This window comes from Neoarius graeffei, chromosome 26 (assembly GCF_027579695.1).
Source record: "Neoarius graeffei isolate fNeoGra1 chromosome 26, fNeoGra1.pri, whole genome shotgun sequence".
NCBI classification, from domain to species: Eukaryota; Metazoa; Chordata; class Actinopteri; order Siluriformes; family Ariidae; genus Neoarius; species Neoarius graeffei.
This window is the reverse complement of record NC_083594.1, coordinates 49,456,848-49,479,352: the sequence shown is the minus strand read 5'-3', so window position 1 is coordinate 49,479,352 and position 22,505 is coordinate 49,456,848. Positions and strand designations below refer to the sequence as shown.

Genomic DNA, 22,505 nt, shown 5'->3' with positions numbered 1-22,505 from the left:
GCACAAAGGAGCATCTCATAGCTGGGGAAGATAAATGTCTAATGGCTACAGAGAATTAGCCTGAGTGATTGAAGAGCTGCCACACTCTGCCCTGTGTGTGTGTGTGTGTGTGTGTGTTACAAACCAAACTTGCATACAGTATATTCACACCTTTGAACGTGCTGTCTCTATTTTTCTCCCTGACACACACACACACACACACACAGTCTCTGCCTCGGTTTCTGTCTCTCATCAGTGTCTGTGCTAATTGCATTCATTAAAAAGTAATTAAAGACAGCTGAAGGCAAAGCATATAGAATTTCATTAACACTCATCACATCATGTCGCTCACTTATCTTCTCTTTTATTCATCTCCTCTCTTGCTCTCCCTTTCTCTTTCGCTCTCTCTCTCTCTCTCTCTCTGAGTGAGCATGGTAATGAAATTGAAATGCACATCTGAACTGCAACTGAAACACGGCTGTAAACACTTACAATATTAAACCAGGACAAGTGCAGGAGAGGTTACATGTCCTGGCTGGATTACAGCTGGATTACAGCTGGATTAAAGACACGATGCTCCAAAACCCAAATCAGCGTAATGACTCCGTGTCTGATTGCCTGGGACACAGAGAGTGCTGTCGCAGAGTGGATGTTATTCTGTGATTCAAGTGGATGTCATTCTCAACAAACAAATTAATTAATCAACTGCTAAATCTAACACTAAAATTAAATCAACAAATAAATTAATGAATTAACTGCTACAACTATTACCACCACCACCACCACCACCACTCCCACTCCTGCTACTGCACTTAAAAAAAACTAACTAACTAACTAACTAACTAACTAACTAACAAATAAATAAAGTAACTGCTACAAAAAACACCACCACCACCACCACTCCTGCTACTACAATTAAACAAACAAATAAACAAATAAGTAAAGTAACTGCTACAACAAATACTACCACCACCAATCCCACTCCTGTTACTACAATTAAACAAACAAAAAATAAATTAACTGCTGCAACTAATATTACCACCACCACTCCCACTCCTGCTACTACAAACAAACAAACAAACAAAAAATAAATTAAATGCTCCAACTTATACTACCACCACCACCACTCCCACTCCTGCTACTACAAACAAACAAACAAACAAAAAATAAATTAAATGCTCCAACTTATACTACCACCACCACCACTCCCACTCCTGCTACTACAAACAAACAAACAAGCAAAAAATAAATTAGATGCTCCAACTTATACTACCACCACCACCACTCCCACTCCTGCTACTACAAACAAACAAACAAACAAACAAAAAATAAATTAGATGCCCCAACTTATACCACCACCACTCCCACTCCTGCTACTACAAACAAACAAACAAACAATAAAAAATAAATTAACTGCTAAAACTAATACTACCACCACCACCACTCCTGCTACTACAAACAAACAAACAAACAAACAAACAAACAAACAAAAAATAAATTAACTGCTACAACAAAGACTACCACCACCAATCCCACTCCTGTTACTACAATTAAACAAACAAAAAATAAATTAACTGCTCCAACTAATATTACCACCACCACTCCTACTCCTGCTACTACAAACAAACAAACAAACAAACAAAAAATAAATTAAATGCTCCAACTTATACTACCACCACCACCACTCCCACTCCTGCTACTACAAACAAACAAACAAACAAACAAAAAATAAATTAGATGCTCCAACTTATACCACCACCACTCCCACTCCTGCTACTACAAACAAACAAACAAACAAACAAAAAATTAACTGCTAAAACTAATACTACCACCACCACCACTCCTGCTACTACAAACAAACAAATAAACAAGCAAAAAATAAATTAACTGCTAAAACTAATACTACCACCACCACTCCTGCTCCTACAATTAAACAAATAAACAAACAAAAAATAAATTAACTGCTACAACAAATGCCACCACCACCACCACTCCTGCTACGACAATTAAACAAACAAATAAACTAATAAATAAAGTAACTGCTACAACGATTACTACCACCACCACCACTACTAAAATTAAACAAATAAAGAAACAAATAAATAAACTGCTACAGCTAATACTACCACTGCTGCTACTAAAATAATTTTTTTTTAAATAAACAAATAAATAAAGTAACTGCTAGAAATATTACCACCACCACTGCTGCTGCTAAAATAAAAAAACAAACAAATAAACAAATAATCAACAACTTCTATTACTCCTGCTACTACTTTTACTACTACTAACAACAACAACAACAATAATAATAATAATAATAATAATAATAATAATTTAACCAAACAAACAAATAAACCACTACTACTAAAATTAAACAAGCACACAATTAATTAATTAATTAATTAATTAACTGGGGGCGGCACGGTGGTGTAGTGGTTAGCGCTGTCGCCTCACAGCAAGAAGGTCCGGGTTCGAGCCCCGGGGCCGGCGAGGGCCTTTCTGTGCGGAGTTTGCATGTTCTCCCCGTGTCCGCGTGGGTTTCCTCCGGGTGCTCCGGTTTCCCCCACAGTCCAAAGACATGCAGGTTAGGTTAACTGGTGACTCTAAATTGAGCGTAGGTGTGAATGTGAGTGTGAATGGTTGTCTGTGTCTATGTGTCAGCCCTGTGATGACCTGGCGACTTGTCCAGGGTGTACCCCGCCTTTCGCCCGTAGTCAGCTGGGATAGGCTCCAGCTTGCCTGCGACCCTGTAGAACAGGATAAAGCGGCTAGAGATAATGAGATGAGATGAAATTACTATTATTCTTTCGACTAATAATAATAAAATTATCCAACCAAACAAACAGATAAATATATGCACTGCTACAACTATTACTACTACTGGTAGTAGTACTAATACTAAAATTAAAAAGCAAGCAAATAAATAAACAAATAAAGAGACAGACAGACAGACAGACTGCTGCAAGTAGTATTAGGCAAAGAACTGGATAAAGAAAGGGAGAAAGGCAAGAAGATTGAGTTTACTATAAGAGAAAAAGCAACAGTGGCGTGGAGCAGAAACGCAGAGGAAGACAGATGAAGACGTGGTGGAGAGACAGTGAGCGGTGTACGTGAGAGAAAACAAGAGATATGGCTGATAAAGGGCAGACAAGAACAAATAATAGGGCAAGGTGAAAGTGTGTGTGTGTGTGGTATCTTTGTGCCTCTGCTGTTCACACAACTTATTCTTGCTGTGTTCATATCCCCAATCTCATATGAGCCAGGGTTGTCCCGAGGGCCTTCAAAGCAGCACTTGTTTTTTTACTCTCTTGCTCGAAAGATAATTTTGAGCTGTGTATTTTTGTTTCCGCGATATTCAGCTGACGTGGCAGGTTTATTGTTTTCTCACCAAGTGTGATGCAGCAGAATTGGTTTGATAAAGACACTCTGGGTTTTTCAGGTTGACATACGACAGCAAAAATGACAAGCAGTTATTTTAAAAAATTGGAATAAAACACTTTGGGGCACGCCGTCTGAGAAAAATTGACACTTTTTAAAAATCCATTTATATGGAGCGTTCTCAAAAGTGCCATTCAGTACGATAGAATCGTAGTTTGTTCGTACTCTGATGATCAGCTTTATGGCTCTTTGATGGGATCCGCATCTCTGTGATCCGTTCTTTGAAAAGAGCCGTTCAAAAGACTGGCTCATTTGGCTCTTTTTAAATATTTATTCAGTTTTAAGAAGACAGCGTCTGTAAACTCAATGCTATCCCAGAAATCCTTCCTGTAATATGCAAATTTGGCCACCTCTGATTGGACAGCGCGACGCATCAACAGGCAGAAAAAGTGTAAAAGTACGAAATGTGTTAAGTGAGATGAAACAGTAAAGATCAGATTCAATGCAATATTTATCAACGAACAACTTAAAGTTAATATAATAGTGTACTTTATATTATAATCAAGCATGTCAAGCCTACCGTCACTGTGTAACCTGTCTCTCTGATTAAAGTTGTAGACTAACTCAAGCAGTAAATCACTTCACTGAGTGAAGTGGAAGAAGAGTGAAGTTCACTCCTCTTGCTAGCTCTGCTTTGCAATAAAAAAAAAAAACACCATTGGTACAAAGCAAGCCCATTCACTTTTTTATGCTGATCAGAGAATTACAATGGTTTCTCATGTGATAAAAATGTGTGATTCGCGATTAAATATTTTAATCGCTTGACAGCACTAATTATTATTATTATTATTATTATTAGAGACACTACATGCTGAATTCAGAAACAAGGTAAATAATAACAAACGTGAACGTGAGCTGTAGATATTTATGCTCAAATCCACTCAAAGTAGGGAGCGGGGCACCATTACGCTGTGTCAAGACAAGAACTTTCCTGAGAAATAACGCGAACGTCTGCATCATGCGGAATTTGCGGGCAGGAGCGGGACAAAATATGGCAGGCGCGGGCGGGAGCGGGACTGAAAATCATAATTTTTTTGTGGGCGCGGGCGGGACTGAAAATCATAATTCTTTGCGGGCGCGGGCGGGAGCGGGACTGAAAAATCCGACCCGCGCAGACCTCTACTCTGATCATTCCCATCATATTCTTGGAGTATTTGGAATAACGTCCGATACGTTTGATGTCCTGCGTGGGAGAGTCATAGTGACACGATGGATGCAGGCGGCGCTCTAATGGTGACACATCACAGGCTCGGGAGTTGGTTTAAATATATGTCCGGGCATATTGCCGTCACAGTGTGAACGTGATTTTTTTGTGTGTGTGAATATGGTGCAGGCCTGGTTTGTTAGTTTCTGAGGAGCAAAGTTCAACTGGCGTCATTTCAAGTTGTACCATGTTCTGTACAGTACATTGGCACTGTAGTACAATGAACAGTATGTCCACCTTTATACTGTGTGAGGCATACGATATGAGGATAATGTGCCATTATTAAAACTGCAATGTCGTTTTGCACACACCCACACGTTGGCGTCTTGCTGGTGTTGGTGTGTTTGTGCCTTTTAGAAAGAGAGAGTGAGAGAATGTGTGGGGAGGAGAGAGAGAGAGAGAGAGAGAGAGAGAGATTGTGTGTGTGTTCACGTGTATGTGGGCATCCTTAGGGCAGAAAGTAGGAGTTTGGCTTGATGAACACTGGCTTTAGCCCAGCTGGTGACATGAAGGGGGACATTAGAGCTCTCGCGTCTACAGATGGCCATCCGCCCAAGCATGAAGCCGAATGGCCAAGTACTTTACCTCCCAAGCTTGTTGTCAAAAAACCCTGAATCCGCACAGACACAAGTACTGCACCACCGCCAAGCCGTTTCAAGATAATAAGACCGCAGATCAGCGCTAATGACTGCACTTATTGACTTCAAGATCATAATGATCACATATTCAGAGATGATGGCTTCAGTCCAAAACTGATGTCAATATTTACTCGGGTAAAATTATTATTCAGAAATGAGCTGCCCACAATATGTAGTGATTTTACTTTAAAATATCAGCCTGAAAGTCATGTTGATGCTGCATTGACTTGGAATAGGAAGAACGGCTTGTCTTGGCATCCGGTTCATCCTCGATATCACACTACGAGAACTGCGTGATGAGATACAGCACTTGCTCGGACATCGGTACTGGTATTCTTGTGTAGGTTGCTGTCAAGCTTTGTTGGTGAGCCCAAATTTGTATCACTTTGTGTCAAGGGAAACTAATTTTGTAAGCTTAATTTAGTTGACTAGCCATTCTTTGTCTGTTCGCATCCCCTAGCATGGGATTTCTCAGTCATCTTCATCATCTTCTCCCTTGTCCAACACTGTCGCCAAGTTGGGGTCCATGTGGACCCTGTTGATATGACATGTCATATTAATTGGAGCATAGTTTTATGCCAGATGCCCTTCCTGCCGCAACCCTCCTACTTCTGGATGATTTAGAGTAGCCAGTTAACCTGACTGCATGTCTTTGGCCTGTGGGGAAAACTGGAGCACCCGGATGAAACCCATACAGACACGGGGAGAACATGCAAACTCCACACAGAAAGGCTTGAACCCAGGACCTTCTTGCTGTGAGGCAAAAGTGCCATTAGATTTGTCAGTGTTAGCATCATTTTGTCTCTGATATGGTTCTTAGCATGCAACTATTCCTGTGCAATACTTGTGCAAACTTTGACTTGCAGCGGCAAAAAAAACAACCTGTCTGAACATGCACATTAGTGTCATAAGGATCTGTCTCACGGCTGACGAGAAAACAATGACAATCTGACAGCAGAGTGTCCACCCATGTCATTGTTATTTATAAAAGACTGCGATGTAGAGTGTAACCTTATTGGTGTAACCCTGTCTCATGGACAGTCCTAATTTTTCAGGATGACAAATCATCGAAGCTCAGTTCCGTCTCAGACTAGTATGCAAATAAATTAATTTTGCACCAAAACGTTTCATCAGTCTTTGTCAATCTTATGTCAAATAAGCTTCGAAAGCTTGCGACTTTGTAAATCTGTCTCAGCTGGCTTGTAATACAGGGTTAGTCAAAATTATGTGAACACTTTAATGATAGAAACCATTTATTCACAAAACATACATCATATGTGCAAGATGATTTACAGGACGGTCTCAACCTGTTCAGCACACAAAAACCAGCAAGCAACAGTACCATTTAAAGCCCGGACACACATTTTGTGGAGAATAGATGATACCACAGTCCTTAAGGTCATTGATATCATGGACTTTCCTGCGATACACACACTCCTTCACCATACCCCATAACCAGAAATCAAAGTCCCTTCCCACGCCATATGGCAGCGCTGATCTCTGTTTCTGTAGCCCTCGGCCTCTCACGTAGCTAGGGTTAGTGGGGGGCTAGTCCTCTGGTAACCACGAGAGTTTGACTCCCCACTCACATCTGTATTGCAGTGTGCCTTGCCAGATAGCAGTAGGTACCATTTTTATAACAGTCTTTGGTATTGACCCAACCATGAATAGAACTCACGATCTCGAGGCAGACACGCTAACCACTAGGCCAACTCATGGTATATAACCAGAAATCACAGGGCGTCAAATCAGGGGAGTATGGAGGCCACGGCAATGGTCCACCACGACCTGAAAATGTGTGGTCGAGATAAGCATGAACAGTACGGCCAAAATGCAGCGGTGCGCCATCCTGTTGGAAATCCCCCGCCAAGCAGATCTGTAGTGGAAGTTCATCAATGGCGTACTGCTGCACCATCTGTAAATAGATGTCTGATGTCACTGTTGGGGTGTCAAAAAAGTAGGGCCCCAATTACGCCAGCAGCAGTCACGACGCACCACACATTCAGGAGAAAAATAATCCATTAGTGTTCACATAATTTTGACTAACCCTATATATTACACTGTCGATTGTAATATAAAATACTGTGCAAAAGTCTTAGGCACATGTAAAGAAATGCTGTCGATCAAAAAATGGCTTAAAAATAATGAAATGAAATGTTTCAACATTTAAAAAAAACACTATAAACAGCAGTAAGCTATCATAAATCAATATAACAAAGTCAATATTCGGTGTGAGATGACCCTTTGCTTTAAAAAAAAAATTCTCAGTGCAGTTTTGTCAGGAAATGAGCTGTAGGTTTTACTGAGCATCTTACAGAACCAGCCACAGTTCTTCTGCACACTTTGTCACACTCGCTTCTTCATTTTGAACCAAAATTTTGCCAGTAGCCTTCATTATGTTTTCTTTTTTCATCTGAAAAGTGCTCTATTATGTAAAATGCCACTCAGATCTCAGATGCAAACATTTTTTTTCTCTGCAACATTCAATTTTGTGCTGGAAAAAAAAACAACGAACGTTTGGAACTCTAAAATGCTTTTGTAATGTTTTGACTCGATAATGTAGAAGTCATAAAATAGAAATCTATAACAAAGTTTGTCTGAAAAAAAAGGGCGCTGAAGACTTTTGCACAGTCCTGTATATGATGTGCAGTATGTGCCTGTATCGTGTACTACACATTCAAACACTTACCATGCAATGTAGAGTAGAGTGGGGTAATACGCTCCCGTGGGGTAATACGCCCCCGGCCTGTTTTACCCAAAATAACCACCAGATGGCGCAAAGTTACATTTCTATTGTTGCTGTGGACTGGCTTGACAACGGGGATATACAAATATCCACTGTGGATCACATATCAGCAATGCAGCGGAGAGAAATCAAATTTCATGGTAAGTGATATAATTTTCAGATATCAGTAAAACTGTATTTAGATAGCTGCTGTTTCGTCAGATATCACAGCTGTGTATGTGGTATGAGTAGACAAGTCAGTACGTTAAAAAAAATACATTAGGTATAAAAAGTTGAATCACATTTTGAAAGTAAGACCCTTTTTTGTAAAAGTGTAGTCTGTGGGGTAAAACGCCCCCTTAATGGCGGGGTAAATGGCCCCCAGGGGGCATTGTTTCCTTTTATCATAATTACTGTATTTCATACATTTCTGAATTGAGGTATTTCACCTGACGTCACAGGGTCACGTGACGCCCCGGTGTCTGCCATTTTGAACGTCAAGCTACATACTAACGCTGCAGACAGAGAGGGAGAACCGGCTTGAAAAAAAACGTGTTACAGACACCTAGAATAGATTAATTTGTCAGTAAGCACTCTATAAATAACCATGGTGTTTGCTTGTTGTGCTGTGGGCTGCCACAACAGACAGGGACAGCGTGCAGGACGCTCCTTTTACCGGTTTCTAGTGATGGGAATTTCGGCTCTTTTTCGGGAGCCGGCTCTTTTGGCTCTTCTTACTATAAGGAGCCGGCTCTTTCGGCTCCCAAACGGCTCCTGAGATTTTATTTTTGATTTAATTGCTGCAATTAACTAGTTAATTAATTACATTATTATTTATATTTTATCAATAGGATGTTTTCCATTTTATTTTTTAGTTTTTGTAGCCATTGTAAAGCTTTGTAAAGTATAGCAGTGTAACAATGTTCTAGCTATAGAAATAAAACTTACTTACCAATTAATACATTATTTTCTCACAAACATAATGCAAAACTGTGTTATATTACCTATATAAAATACACAGCTGATTTTCCCCTCCTCAGGTGCCTCACAGACTCCTCTCCCCTGCGCTCCACAGCTTTAAGCATTACACCAATTTTCGTATTTTCGCAGCTGTGAATGACATCAACCCCCCCAACCAAAAAAAGTAGGCGTACACCATGCTACTTTTTTTCCTTTGAATGGTAATAGACAACACAAAGACGCAATCGGACAGCAACTTTTTTTGTGAAAGTCTCTCTCTGAGGCACCTAAGGACAAAAAACTAATTCGGCTCCCACCGAAGAGCCGGCTCCCGTTGTTCACTTCAAAGAGCCGGCTCTTTGAACCGGATCGTTCGCGACCGACACATCACTACCGGTTTCCTACTGACCCAGACAAGACGGCCAAATGGATTGCAGCTGTGAAGAGACAGGATTGGGAGCCAACAGAGTACTCCAGACTTTGCAGTGATCATTTCATTTCAGGTTAGTTTATCAGTTAACGCAATTTTGATAAAATATATAGCAAAAAGTAAATGGGTCAGTGTTTGTTAACCCATCTGAGCAGTGAAACAAGGCAGTGTTAATTTGTCTAGGGTTGCATGTAGCAGACATCAGACATAAAACGCAATAACAGAGGCTAGAAAGAAACGGGACACAGAAATAAATAAACAGGGCTCCATACCAAGGCTGGGTACAGTGTTTGTGATAAAAGACAGATCCAATTTAACACGAATCACAGCTTACTTTCTTGTTAAAATGTGCAAAGGTCTCCACCATCTCATACCGCCTTGCACTGAAGGACTTAAGCGTGCCGTCCAAAATGGCTGCGTCACGTGACTTGGTCACGTGGGTGAAATACCTCAATAGCAGATACATAGTTTTTAATAACATCTCGCTTACCTGGTTGAGTAAAGCAAGTAATTTGAACTTAATATTAAAAATAATTGAAATTAAAAAAATTTTTTAATTAAAATGCGAAATATAATAAAATAATGCATCTATTCATTAATTCAGGGATATTTTCTTGTTTCTTTCACATTATAGGCTTAAGTAAACACTTTTGCTATCCAAACAGCTTTTTTTGAGTGAGGGGGCCTATTGCACCACCTCAGGGGGCCTTTTACCCCACTGGGGGGGTAAAAGGCCCCCTTGGCACAATGTTTGTTTTTGTTAAAAAAAAAAAAAATTAAGTATTAACTAGAGATGTCCGATATTATCGGCCGACAGATATTATCGGCCCGATATTAACATAAAAATGTAATATCTGTTAATATCGTTATCGGATTTTTTTTTGCCTCAAAACCGATAAAATAATGCTTGTGTTACACCCAAATAGTGCCTATGCGCTCCTGAAGCGTTTACCGGCGCAAAGATGATGACCTCATCAAGCTGCGTCTTGAAGCATACAAACAAGCGTGGATGGCTGCAGTGACAAACTTGCTTGCTCTGTTTCAACATTATGTCTGTGGTTTGGAATTATTTTCAAGTGTCTCCTTCGGACGTTAAAGTTGCGATTTGCAATGACTGCAAAGCGTCAGTTATGCGAGGCGGAACCAAGACTTCTTCCTTCAATACTTCCAATTTAATCTCCCACCTCAGGATGAATCATTCAGAGAGTTACGCGACATTTGTGCAAAGAAACAGTTCATGAGGCATCCTACAAACACAGGCTCATCTAACACAGAAAAAAGAGTAGCCTGTCATACACTATGCCTGTTATTTTAGTTGAATTTAGATGCTGCTATGTTGCACATAGTTGTTCAGGTACAATGTTTTATCATTTGTGAAGAAGTCAAATTTGCCCTATTTGTTGTGGGCATTGTCAAGATTATCTCAGGGAGAGTGTAATCCAAACTGTTGTTTGAGACAATTTAAAAAAAAATAAACATGGCACTTTTTCCCTAAATTAAGTTGAAGTATTTTTCTTATTTTGCACAGACAATGTTAACATTTGGAAAGCCTTGTTGCATTCAAGAATGCATCCAGTGGGGCATCACAATAACATTAAGCATGTTGTGTTAATTCCACAACAGGAGATATGTGATGTTACCTAAATTAGTTCTGAGGAAAAATAACCCACATATCGACATCGGTATCGGCTGATATCGGAATCGAAAATTGAGAGTTGGACAATATCGGCATATCGGATATCGGCAAAAAAGCCAATATCGGACATCCCTAGTATTAACTTTAGGCAAACTTTAGGTGGCATTATTGTTCATGTCACTGTTGTCAAAAACTATGATTAAAACTAAACACATGGTTCATTTCAACTTGGAGAAAAACTGAATTTTCCTTAAGAGGGGCTTTTTCCCCCACTCTACTCTACTGTACTCATATATGGCCTGAAAATGCTAAAACTTGTAGCTTATTCTTTTTTGCTGTGATCGTGTTCATCTCAGATGTCACAGTAAATATATCTATGCAGGCATGTTTGTGTAAACTCCTGTTATATTAGTCTACCCTGTCAGCTGACGTGGCTCTTTGGCTTCTGCCGTTCCGTATCTCTAAGCTTGTAACCGAACGCATTTCCAGCAGTGGCGTCAAAATGAATTACACTTCGCAACTGTAGGGGGAGCCAGAGAGCAAAAGACGCCAATTCTCACATCATGTTGCTTTAAGTCGATTTTCTGAAAGGAGCGGCACGTTTTTTAATTTGTATGCAAATCACTAAGACACATCTCTGATTTACATAAACTCCGTAATACTTACACGACTTCTGAACAGGGCTTAAGTCTCAAGTAACGTTTGTAGTTTGTAGTCTAGATCCAGATATACGCAACTTCAGTGTTAAATCCTCAATCTTTGGCCCATGGATATGAATTGTTTCCATTGGGAGATACATGAATAATATATGTGCACAAAAGCAAACTCCAAAAGATCCTAATGGTCTTTTCGGTTATTTTGGTGCGTCATACATTATGCTGTTTCTGAACACATTTTCAGAAGAAATTATTCCACAGCAGCCATTAAGCAAAAGGCAAATGAGGATGCAATTTAAAAAATAAAAATAAAAAATAAAAAAGGCAGGGAAGAGAAATAGGAAGTGTGGTTTATTACATATTCCATTTGAAACTTTTTTTTTTTTTTTGAATCATTAGCGCTGGCCAGTTTTGGACATGTTTTTGTGTGCGACCCAAAACCAGGCTGAAATAATGTGGCACTCTGTGTTTGTTCCATCTCTGATTAAAAATGAGTCCATAATTACCAACACGAGGTAGTGCTTTAATTTATGTCTCTGTGGAAGTTAATTGGTCCAATTCAGAAGTAAAGCTGAACACTTGGTTGCAGTATTTACACCTTGGAGACGAGCTGAGTCGATTATCAATATATGAGGTTAATTATGTGGATTGTGGGTTCTTTTTTTGTGTAGATGGAATAAGCAGTATTTTATGCAGGTACGGAGTTAACACATAAACAAACATCAAGTGCTGTACAGGTCTTGAATCTGATGGGTCAGGAAGGGATTTAATTTTCTGTAACTGTAGCTCTGATCAGAATACAGCTGCAAATCACAGCTTGTTATTTCACAAAAAGAAAAGCATGTGTATTTAAATAATATTGGCTGGCGTTGAGTGATATATCAGATATATTCCATTCCGCGAGCATGATATTGAATGAACAAGTTGAAGACGAGTAGTTGAATGGAATATATCTGATATACCACGAAAGAAAGTCAGCCATTATTATTATTATTATTATTATTATTATTACATATTTCTTTCAGGTGTTCAATGCGTCTTTCTCTTTCAAAATTCTCTCAAAATCTTCCGTATTTAACGAAGCAAATGTTTGGCGGCCATGTTTGTTTACAAATTGTCACAGTCGTTCGCTAGTACGGAAGTTTTACGTCTCCGATGTGTGATGTCATGTTGTCTTGACAACCATGCAATATTGTAAACCATATTCAATGCTCATTCTCCATTGGGTAGAGTGGTGTAATACACATCGGATAAGCGAATATTAGTGAAGCTTTTTGTAAGGAGTCTCCAGTGTCAGCACTTTGTCAGAGAGCGTTGTCGTCTACGGTGTTGTCGTCCATGGATCACGAAGGAGTCCGTGTTCTGCAGGTAGCAGCCATGACCTTCCCCCAAGCTACACGGTCCTGTTCTGCTTGACGTATCTCACTTGGTGTCAGAGTCACTTCAGAGTCAGGGTGCAGAATCTTTCCAATCTACTCTGGGTAAAGCATTCTCTTTCCACCTCTTGATCGACGACCATGTCCTGGGGTCCAGAGAGCAAACCTTGTTATCAAATCCTCCTCGGACCGGCGGAATTGGTGGCCTAGCCAACGAAGTTGTCTTTTGTCACTGCGAGATACGGTTGTCGCTCATGCACCCGAGCATATCGGTCTTCCTTACTCACATGGTCTTGCCTTTTGATATTCAACATGATTCGGAAGCACTGTCTTTGAAAGACATCTAGGATTTCACACAAGTTAGATGTCAGGACCCATGTCTCGCATCCGCAGAGTAACACGCTAAGAACTGATACTTTAAACAATGAGACCTTAAACTTGATGTCAGCTGGAGACTTCCAAAACCTTTCAAAGGTCCCAAAGGTGCCCCAGGCTTTGCTTTTTCACCTCTTTAGATCTGCCAGACTGCTTGATTGATACGAACCAAGGTACTTGAAATCATCATCAAAGTGCAGTTCCACACTATTAACTTGGAGTTTTGGGTTACGGTGGATATTTCTGCGAAATACCTCAGTTTTATTTGTCCTGATGACTAGGCCAACCTGCTTAGCTGATATGGCGAGCCAATCTAGTTGTTCTTGTGCATCCTGGATGCTATTTTCAAGCAACATGTATCGATAAGCATCTGCGTATTCCATGTCATCGAGCTTCACTTCAAAGTTGCGCTTGGATCTTCTCGGCGCTAAGGTGAAGCCGTGAGCTTCTCTCTGCTTAAGAACAAAGTTGAGGACCACAACAAACAAGAAGGGTGCCAAAGTGTCCCCTTGTAGAACTCCAGTAGTCAAACTAAACTTCGAAGACATCTCACCGTCAACCAGAGTTACAGCTGTAATGTCATATTTTATTCCTGATGTAACATATCGTAACTTTATGTCTTGTTAATGTTAACTGAGATGAATGATTTTCCGCACCCAGGTTCATTTCCTTTGTGGACTCTTGATGGAAAAGTCTGTAGTTTCAATCCAGGCTCAGTGTGAGTCAGACAGACTCCACTGCTTTCTTCACTTTCTCATTTCCATGCAGTGATTCATCAGGACCTAATCCATGGTGCTAAGGATAATTAAACATATGAACATATTGGTTTTATTTTCAGGCACATAAATATTCATTGGGTTCCTAATGGAAATGTAATTGATGATTGATGATCAATGAGGGCTCATTCATTTGGATGATTTATTCACTTATATTTGAGATCAGTTCAAGCATGGAGCTGAGTATCAGAGCAGCAGAGGTCAGGGATTTAGGTAGTGCGAGAGTGACTTCTTTAATTTAACTGTGAACAACTGAACATATTTTACTTTTTACAAGCAAATGAACATACGCATATACACTTAACACTTGAACATTTTGAAATGAAAGCATTTCTCAATAAAGCAGTGTGAAAGTACACTATACACATACCCTACTGCCATTGTTGGCAGTACCATACATTGAACATTTCCAAAATATTAGAGTAACTGAGCATATTTCCTGGAGATTTCTGACAGTTTAACCCCTTGATCAAGGGTCAAAAATACCCCCTTTCTACCAACACGAACGAAAGTGCTAGTGCCGGTTTGGAGTTGGTTCAGCTAGCGAACCTTCTCAGGAGCAGTTTGCTTTCCATATTCTAGAGAATCACCATCTCATCATTATGTCACTGTATACAGTGGGGCAAAAAAGTATTTAGTCAGCCACCAATTGTGCAAGTTCTCCCACTTAAAAAGATGAGAGAGGCCTGTAATTTTCATCATAGGTACACTTCAACTATGAGAGACAGAATGGGGGGAAAGTATCCAGGAAATCACATTGTAGGATTTTTAATGAATTAATTGGTAAATTCCTCGGTAAAATAAGTATTTGGTCACCTACAAACAAGCAAGATTTCTGGCTCTCACAGACCTGTAACTTCTTCTTTAAGAGGCTCCTCTGTCCTCCACTCGTTACCTGTATTAATGGCACCTGTTTGAACTCGTTATCAGTATAAAAGACACCTGTCCACAACCTCAAACAGTCACACTCCAAACTCCACTATGGCCAAGACCAAAGAGCTGTCAAAAGACACCAGAAACAAAATTGTAGACCTGCACCAGGCTGGGAAGACTGAATCTGCAATAGGTAAGCAGCTTGGTGTGAAGAAATCAACTGTGGGAGCAATTATTAGAAAATGGAAGACATACAAGACCACTGATAATCTCCCTCGATCTGGGGCTCCACGCAAGATCTCACCCTGTGGGGTCAAAATGATCACAAGAACGGTGAGCAAAAATCCCAGAACCACACGGGGGGACCTAGTGAATGACCTGCAGAGAGCTGGGACCAAAGTAACAAAGGCTACGCCGCCAGGGACTTAAATCCTGCAGTGCCAGACGTGTCCCCCTGCTTAAGCCAGTACATGTCCAGGCCCGTCTGAAGTTTGCTAGAGAGCATTTGGATGATCCAGAAGAGGACTGGGAGAATGTCATATGGTCAGATGAAACCAAAATAGAACTTTTTGGTAAAAACTCAACTTGTCATGTTTGGAGGAGAAAGAATGCCGAGTTGCATCCAAAGAACACCATACCTACTGTGAAGCATGGGGGTGGAAACATCATGCTTTGGGGCTGTTTTTCTGCAAAGGGGCCAGAACGACTGATCCGTGAAAAGGAAAGAATGAATGAGGTCATGTATCATGAGATTTTGAGTGAAAACCTCCTTCAATCAGCAAGGGCATTGAAGATGAAACGTGGCTGGGTCTTTCAGCATGACAATGATCCCAAACACACTGCCCAGGCAACGAAGGAGTGGCTTCGTAAGAAGCATTTCAAGGTCCTGGAGTGGCCTAGCCAGTCTCCAGATCTCAACCCCATAGAAAATCTTTGGAGGGAGTTGAAAGTCCGTGTTGCCCAGCGACAGCCCCAAAACATCACTGCTCTAGAGGAGATCTGCATGGAGGAATGGGCCAAAATACCAGCAACAGTGTGTGAAAACCTTGTGAAGACTTACAGAAAACGTTTGACCTCTGTCATTGCCAACAAAAGGTATATAACAAAGTATTGAGATGAACTTTTGTTATTGACCAAATACTTATTTTCCACCATAATTTGCAAATAAATTCTTTAAAAATCAGACAGTGTGATTTTTCTGGATTTTTTTTTCTCATTTTGTCTCTCATAGTTGAGGTATACCTATGATGAAAATTACAGGCCTCTCTCATCTTTTTAAGTGGGAGAACTTGCACAATTGGTGACTGACTAAATCCTTTTTTGCCCCACTGTCTATCCATATATGTCTCTGCTTTCTCAGCAACACTAGCGTCAAGCACAACAACAACAACAATGGCGAACTTTTGGATTCGACAGACTAGATGCTAAACTAGCTGGGGTTTTTTTCTTCAAAATGGTGGTCACAAGGTTTTAGTTGGCCTTGTTGGTCATGACAATCCTGCCCCCAGGCTCTGACATAAGTTGGTTCTTGGTTCTAGACCAGCAAAGTGTTGACTCCACTCTTGAACCAGTTTTCCTGGCCGAGAGCCAGGTTCAAGATTAAGCCCTCAAACTGCCTTAGAGGAAAAAGAGTCGTGACTCTCTGACAGGCTTGACATTTGAAATCACAATCTTTCTCTCAGGAGCTCATAATTTTAATGACTACTGTTTCATCACGTTCTACTGGAAAGGATGAAACCCAAAGATCAGTTCTCAGACGGTTGGAGTAGATGAAGGATGTTCTTGCAAAAGCTTTAACAGTGAGAACATGTTGCTAAGATTAAGCTGTGAGTTGGTAATAAGATCCATGATAAGATATTTCTTGCCCTGTTCAAATATAAACTGACTTATCTGATGTTAATTTTTTTCTTCCTTTAGCTGGACAATCCGGACGAGCAGGCCGCACAGATCAGACGCGAACTCGATGGGCGCCTTCAGATGGCTGATCAGATAGCGAAAGTAAGTGCTGCTTCCTGAACCATCACAAGCTACGTGGTAGGAAAGTAGGAATCTGCTTTGAATGATACTCAGTTAGTCAGAGTCTGTGTCTGGATGGATCACATCAGTACGAGATCAAAAGTTGAATAACACGGTGGCGCACGTTGGGAAGAAAAGATATGTGTTGCTGAAGATTTCTAACCAAATCAAAATACAGGTGACCAATACGAGAAAGGTTTCCGTCTTTCACTGTGGTTTGGAGGTAGATGAAGTAGAAACTAATCACAGCTGTCAGCCCACATGTACGGTCCATAAAATCCTTTAAAATCAGCACACGGTGAGCCTCAGCATAGAATACAGGCTATATTTCACCCAATATTGATCTCCACCCACAAACACGCCAACTCCATACACGCAAGTGTGTTTTTTGATGGACACCAAAGGTGTTTGTGAATGCAGTCTAGGCTCAGATTTTCACGATCACATCGTGTGAACATTTCATTTCGCTGAAAAGAGGGAAAATAAAGACATGCCAAAATAACAGCACGCCAGTGTTACACCATTATATTAGGTTTGTGCCTCCAAACAAGAGTCCCAGTTTGGCCATGCCTTCTTAAAACAAATGCTTCAATATTTCTTCCTCAACGCTCTCTTTTCCTGACCTCCAGGCTGGTAAATTCCCCAAGTTTATGTCAAAGGATATGGAGGCGCTGTACATCGAGGAGCTGAAGTCGTCAGTCAACCTGCTCATGGCCAATCTAGAGAGCATGCCTGTGTCAAAAGGAGGAGAGTTCAAGCTGCAGAAACTGAAAAGAGGCCACAACACGTCTATCATCGACATGGGCCAGGAGGACGAGAACCAGCTGTCCAAGTCTGACGTGGTTCTTTCCTTTACACTCGAGGTATCATTTATTCTTTTGCTTTATATCCTCAGTTAGATAAGTAATTCTCAGAACGAGTAGCACTATACCTGACTCGGATGTATAAATACTGTAGCTTCATCTTCTTCTTCTTGATCTTATTGACTATAAAGTGAATTTTTCGACGTACCCTGTAATAGGCATTTGAGGTTCAACAACATTGAGACATAGAAATTAATCATGTCACCATTTCAACACCTTGCAAGATATCAAAAATCCTTTTGCAATTTAAGTCTGTGAAGGTTCTCAGTCATCCAGGTCATCGTAAACCGTAGGTGCGAAAGAAGGCAACTGGACTTGCTTGAAATTCTTGAAGACGTTTCACCTCTCATCCAAAAGCCTTCTTCAGTGGGGAGTTCCAGGTATTTGCCCTCTAGTGGACCAAAAGCAACCCTAAGGAGAGTCATTGAGGTCATATGGTCTTAAGGAGAGTCGCTCTCAGTCATCCTGTCGGTGTTAGGGTCACTGGAGGCCGGATGTGAACGGTGTTCCCAGCCTCGAGGGTTGTTAGGGTGATCTGTGGGTCGTTGGCTCTCTTTGTTATCATGTGAGTCATTGAAGTCACAACTTAACATCAGCAACATCTCGGCATCATGTATACCAAATCTGAGATCACGCTGATCAACCGTCTACGAGGAGTAGAGCCGCGATGGAGGAAAAAGCCGTTCTTTTTGTGGCCAGATGGTGGCGTGGCACTATACTTGAGTGTCATTGTGGGCTTGTGGATTTCATCATAACCATCATAACCAATCACTTTTGATTGGTTGAAATTTGAGCCGTATCAAGCAATGTGTGGAGAAGTGATGAGGCACTTCTTGTTTGCTTGGCGAGACATTAAATGCATCGTGTCACCATTTCAACACCTTGAAAGATATTTTTTAAAAATCCTTCGCAATTTAACATCAGGAGCATTTTGGCATCATGTCTACCAAATTTGGCATGAATCCGATGATCCGTCTTGGAGGAGGATTTCAAAATGTAACGCGTCTCAAAACACACAAGATCCAAAATACCTCAATTCCTGTTGAGTGTTTTGAATGGTTTTAGACGAACCTTTGTTTAACTCTTTTCAATTTCGCAAGTTTGTTTCCTCTTGCACTGTGCAAGGCCTAATAGCGGAGCTCCAGCGGAGCACCATACCTAAGAAAAAATGGTAAACCCATCGAGTCGATTTTTTTTGTGGTTTGTCCGTGTACGTGTACCACCAGTCATACACACCGCCTAGTGGCCAGGGTTAGTAATTACCAGTCATACACACCGCCTAGTGGTCAGTGTTAGTAATTACCAGTCATACACACCGCCTAGGCGGCACGGTGGTGTAGTGGTTAGCGCTGTCGCCTCACAGCAAGAAGGTCCTGGGTTCGAGCCCCGGGGCCGGCGAGGGCCTTTCTGTGTGGAGTCTGCATGTTCTCCCCGTGTCCACGTGGGTTTCCTCCGGGTGCTCCGGTTTCCCCCACAGTCCAAAGACATGCAGGTTAGGTTAACTGGTGACTCTAAATTGGCCGTAGGTGTGAATGTGAGTGTGAATGGTTGTCTGTGTCTATGTGTCAGCCCTGTGATGACCTGGCGACTTGTCCAGGGTGTACCCCGCCTTTCGCCCGTAGTCAGCTGGGATAGGCTCCAGCTTGCCTGCGACCCTGTAGAACAGGATAAAGCGGCTACAGATAATGAGATGAGACACACCGCCTAGTGGCCAGTGTTAGTAATTGCCAGTCATACACACCGCCTAGTGGCCAGTGTTAGTAATTGCCAGTCATACACACCGCCTAGTGGTCAGTGTTAGTAATTACCAGTCATACACACCGCCTAGTGGTCAGTGTTAGTAATTACCAGTCATACACACCGCCTAGTGGTCAGTGTTAGTAATTACCAGTCATACACACCGCCTAGTGGCCAGTGCTAGCCAGTAAAGAAATAAAGCAAAAGAGACTGGCTCTGATATCAGAAGATTCTCATCTCATTATCTCTAGCCGCTTTATCCTTCTACAGGGTCGCAGGCAAGCTGGAGCCTATCCCAGCTGACTACAGGCGAAAGGCAGGGTACACCCTGGACAAGTTGCCAGGTCATCACAGGGCTGACACATAGACACAGACAACCATTCACACTCAATTTAGAGTCACCAGTTAACCTAACCTGCATGTCTTTGGACTGTGGGGGAAACCGGAGCACCCAGAGGAAACCCACGCGGACACGGGGAGAACATGCAAACTCCACACAGAAAGGCCCTCGCCGGCCCCGGGGCTCGAACCCAGGACCTTCTTGCTGTGAGGCGACAGCGCTAACCACTACACCACCATGCCGCCCTTAGAAGATTCTACAACCCAGAAACAGATGGGAGCTCTGCTTTTAGGCAGTATAATCTATATATTATTATTATTATTATATTATTATTCACCAGATTTCAGCAAAATTGCTACTCCAAATACGTTTCAAAAACCACGCAAAAAAAACCCCCTCAAACTAGCCCAGAAGATTCAGGCACTGGAAAAGGAAGTCATGCTTTACTTCACTTCTCATCAAGTACATAGAGGATTTCACAGAATTCGATTTATCCCATTATGTCATACTGTAGTATTAAATATTGAACATTGGGATTTTTTTTTGGCATCTGTGCTGCCTTGCACGGGATATTAGCAGCCGTCACTGTTCGTTTCTCAGGTGCAAGAGGCCAGAAAAGTCTTCGAATTCATAACCTTGTGTATGTGTGTAGTGAGAAAATTCAGTTGACTTTAACCAGCCCTGACAACCTAAATATAACCGAACACATCAGCACCACTGAGACACCATTACAGCAATATAATCAACATCCCATACAGTCCATTCATTTGTCTTTGTTGAAAGCATTATTGAGTGCATATTCCCCACCTCCCTTTGGCTTCTGATTGAGTGTGATGAAGGGGATTAGTTGTTTGCCAGTGATGTGTAAGGTGTTTGATTTAATATGACAGCTGAGAGTGATAGTTTATGTCGCAGACAGGGAGGGATCGTCACACATCCGCCACATCAATCACATAAACGGGAGAAAATGTTGATTGGAGTCCTTGAGGTGACATTTCACAAGACAAAGCACATCCTTAACCTTTATACTCTGGAATGAGAATTAAACGAGAAGGGTATACAATGATTTTTTTTTTTTTACAGAATGTGCTCAAGTAAAAAAAAAAAATTAACAAATCAGAGGTGGACAAAGTACCCAACTTCATTACTTAAGTCAAACGTTACCCCAATACAAGTGAAAGTTCTCCAGTCAAATTTTTACTTAAAGTACTGAAGTACTTGATTTTAAAAATGCTTAAGTATTGGGTGGCACGGTAGTGGTTAGCATGGTTGCCTCACAGCAAGAAGGTTCTGGGTTTGAACCCAGGGGTTGGCGAGGGCCTTTCTGTGTGGAGTTTGCATGTTCTCCCCATGTCTGCATGGGTTTCCTCCGGGTGCTCCGGTTTCCCCCACAGTCCAAAGATATGCAGTTAGGTTGACGTAGGGTGGCCTTGGGCTGAAGTGCCCTTGAGCAAGGTACCTAACCCCTGACTGCTCCCTGGGCGCTCTGGTATGGCTGCCCACTGCTCTGGGTGTGTGTGTGTGTGTGTGTGTGTGTGTTCACTGCTTCAGATGGGTTAAATGCAGAGGATGAATTTCACTGTGCTTGAAGTGTGCATGTGACAAATAAAGGTTTCTTCTTAAAAAAAAGTATATTTTTTGTCAACGCATTGTTGTATTATTGCCACAACGCTTACAAAACCTAGTATCTCTGAAGCAACCGACTGGATTTACTGACTAGCTTGTAGAACCTAGAATAAACACGTTTAAACAGATTTCTACATTTTGTTTATTTAGGAACTAAAACATATTCCTGAAAGGACTTCAGATAAGTTAACGTTATTCATTTTGGCGTAACTCCGTTTTTACATGCTAACTAACGGTGTCCAGTTTAACTAGCTATGCATCAGTGTTAGCCGTGGACAAGGCGACGGCAACTTGGTGGGCAAATCCATAGAAAGTCATTTGACTAACCAGACGGCATAGCTATTGCAACGTTATCGCTAGCTCTAAAAGCACAGACAACTTCGTTGCAAGTTTTCTCTTGGAATAAAACGTTTGGGTACCTCAATATGCTTCCGCAGGTTGGATGGCTTGTTTTTGTAGGCTGTGATATGGTTCATTTTAGGCGAACAAAGCAAACATTTAAAATGAATTGAATCTTTAATCCTTTCAGAAAACTGAAACATGGGTTCATGGGCCATGAGTGCGTGCATTCTGCAGAAGAACCGCCTCCTTCCATTCTGCCATCAACTCATCGTGTTCAAATAACGCTGCTGAGAAATCATTGATCTTGATTTTATACAGCCTATGGACGTGACGCGACCCTAGTGATTACTGACAGGCTGTCTCAGTGTCACCTGCGAAAAAACCATCACGTTTTAGAAAAGAAAAGAAAAAACATCCACTTTCAAAGCTACTTCATAGTAACGAGGACCTTGATAGAAATGTAGTGGAGTGAAAAGTACGATATTTGTCTTTCAAATGTCGTGAAGTTATAAGTT

At 41.2% G+C, this 22,505-nt stretch overlaps 1 protein-coding gene across 2 annotated transcripts in view; it reads left to right on the top strand.

The window, feature by feature from the left end:
• The window catches only part of cadpsa (Ca2+-dependent activator protein for secretion a), a 210,790-nt gene that overhangs the window by 72,656 nt on the left and 115,629 nt on the right, over positions 1–22,505 (top strand). For both annotated transcript variants that reach the window (XM_060910653.1, XM_060910652.1), the window contains exons 4-5: positions 16,984–17,064; positions 17,712–17,945. In XM_060910653.1, coding sequence (XP_060766636.1) covers positions 16,984–17,064; positions 17,712–17,945 — 315 coding nt within the window. The remainder of the gene's footprint in view (positions 1–16,983; positions 17,065–17,711; positions 17,946–22,505) is intronic.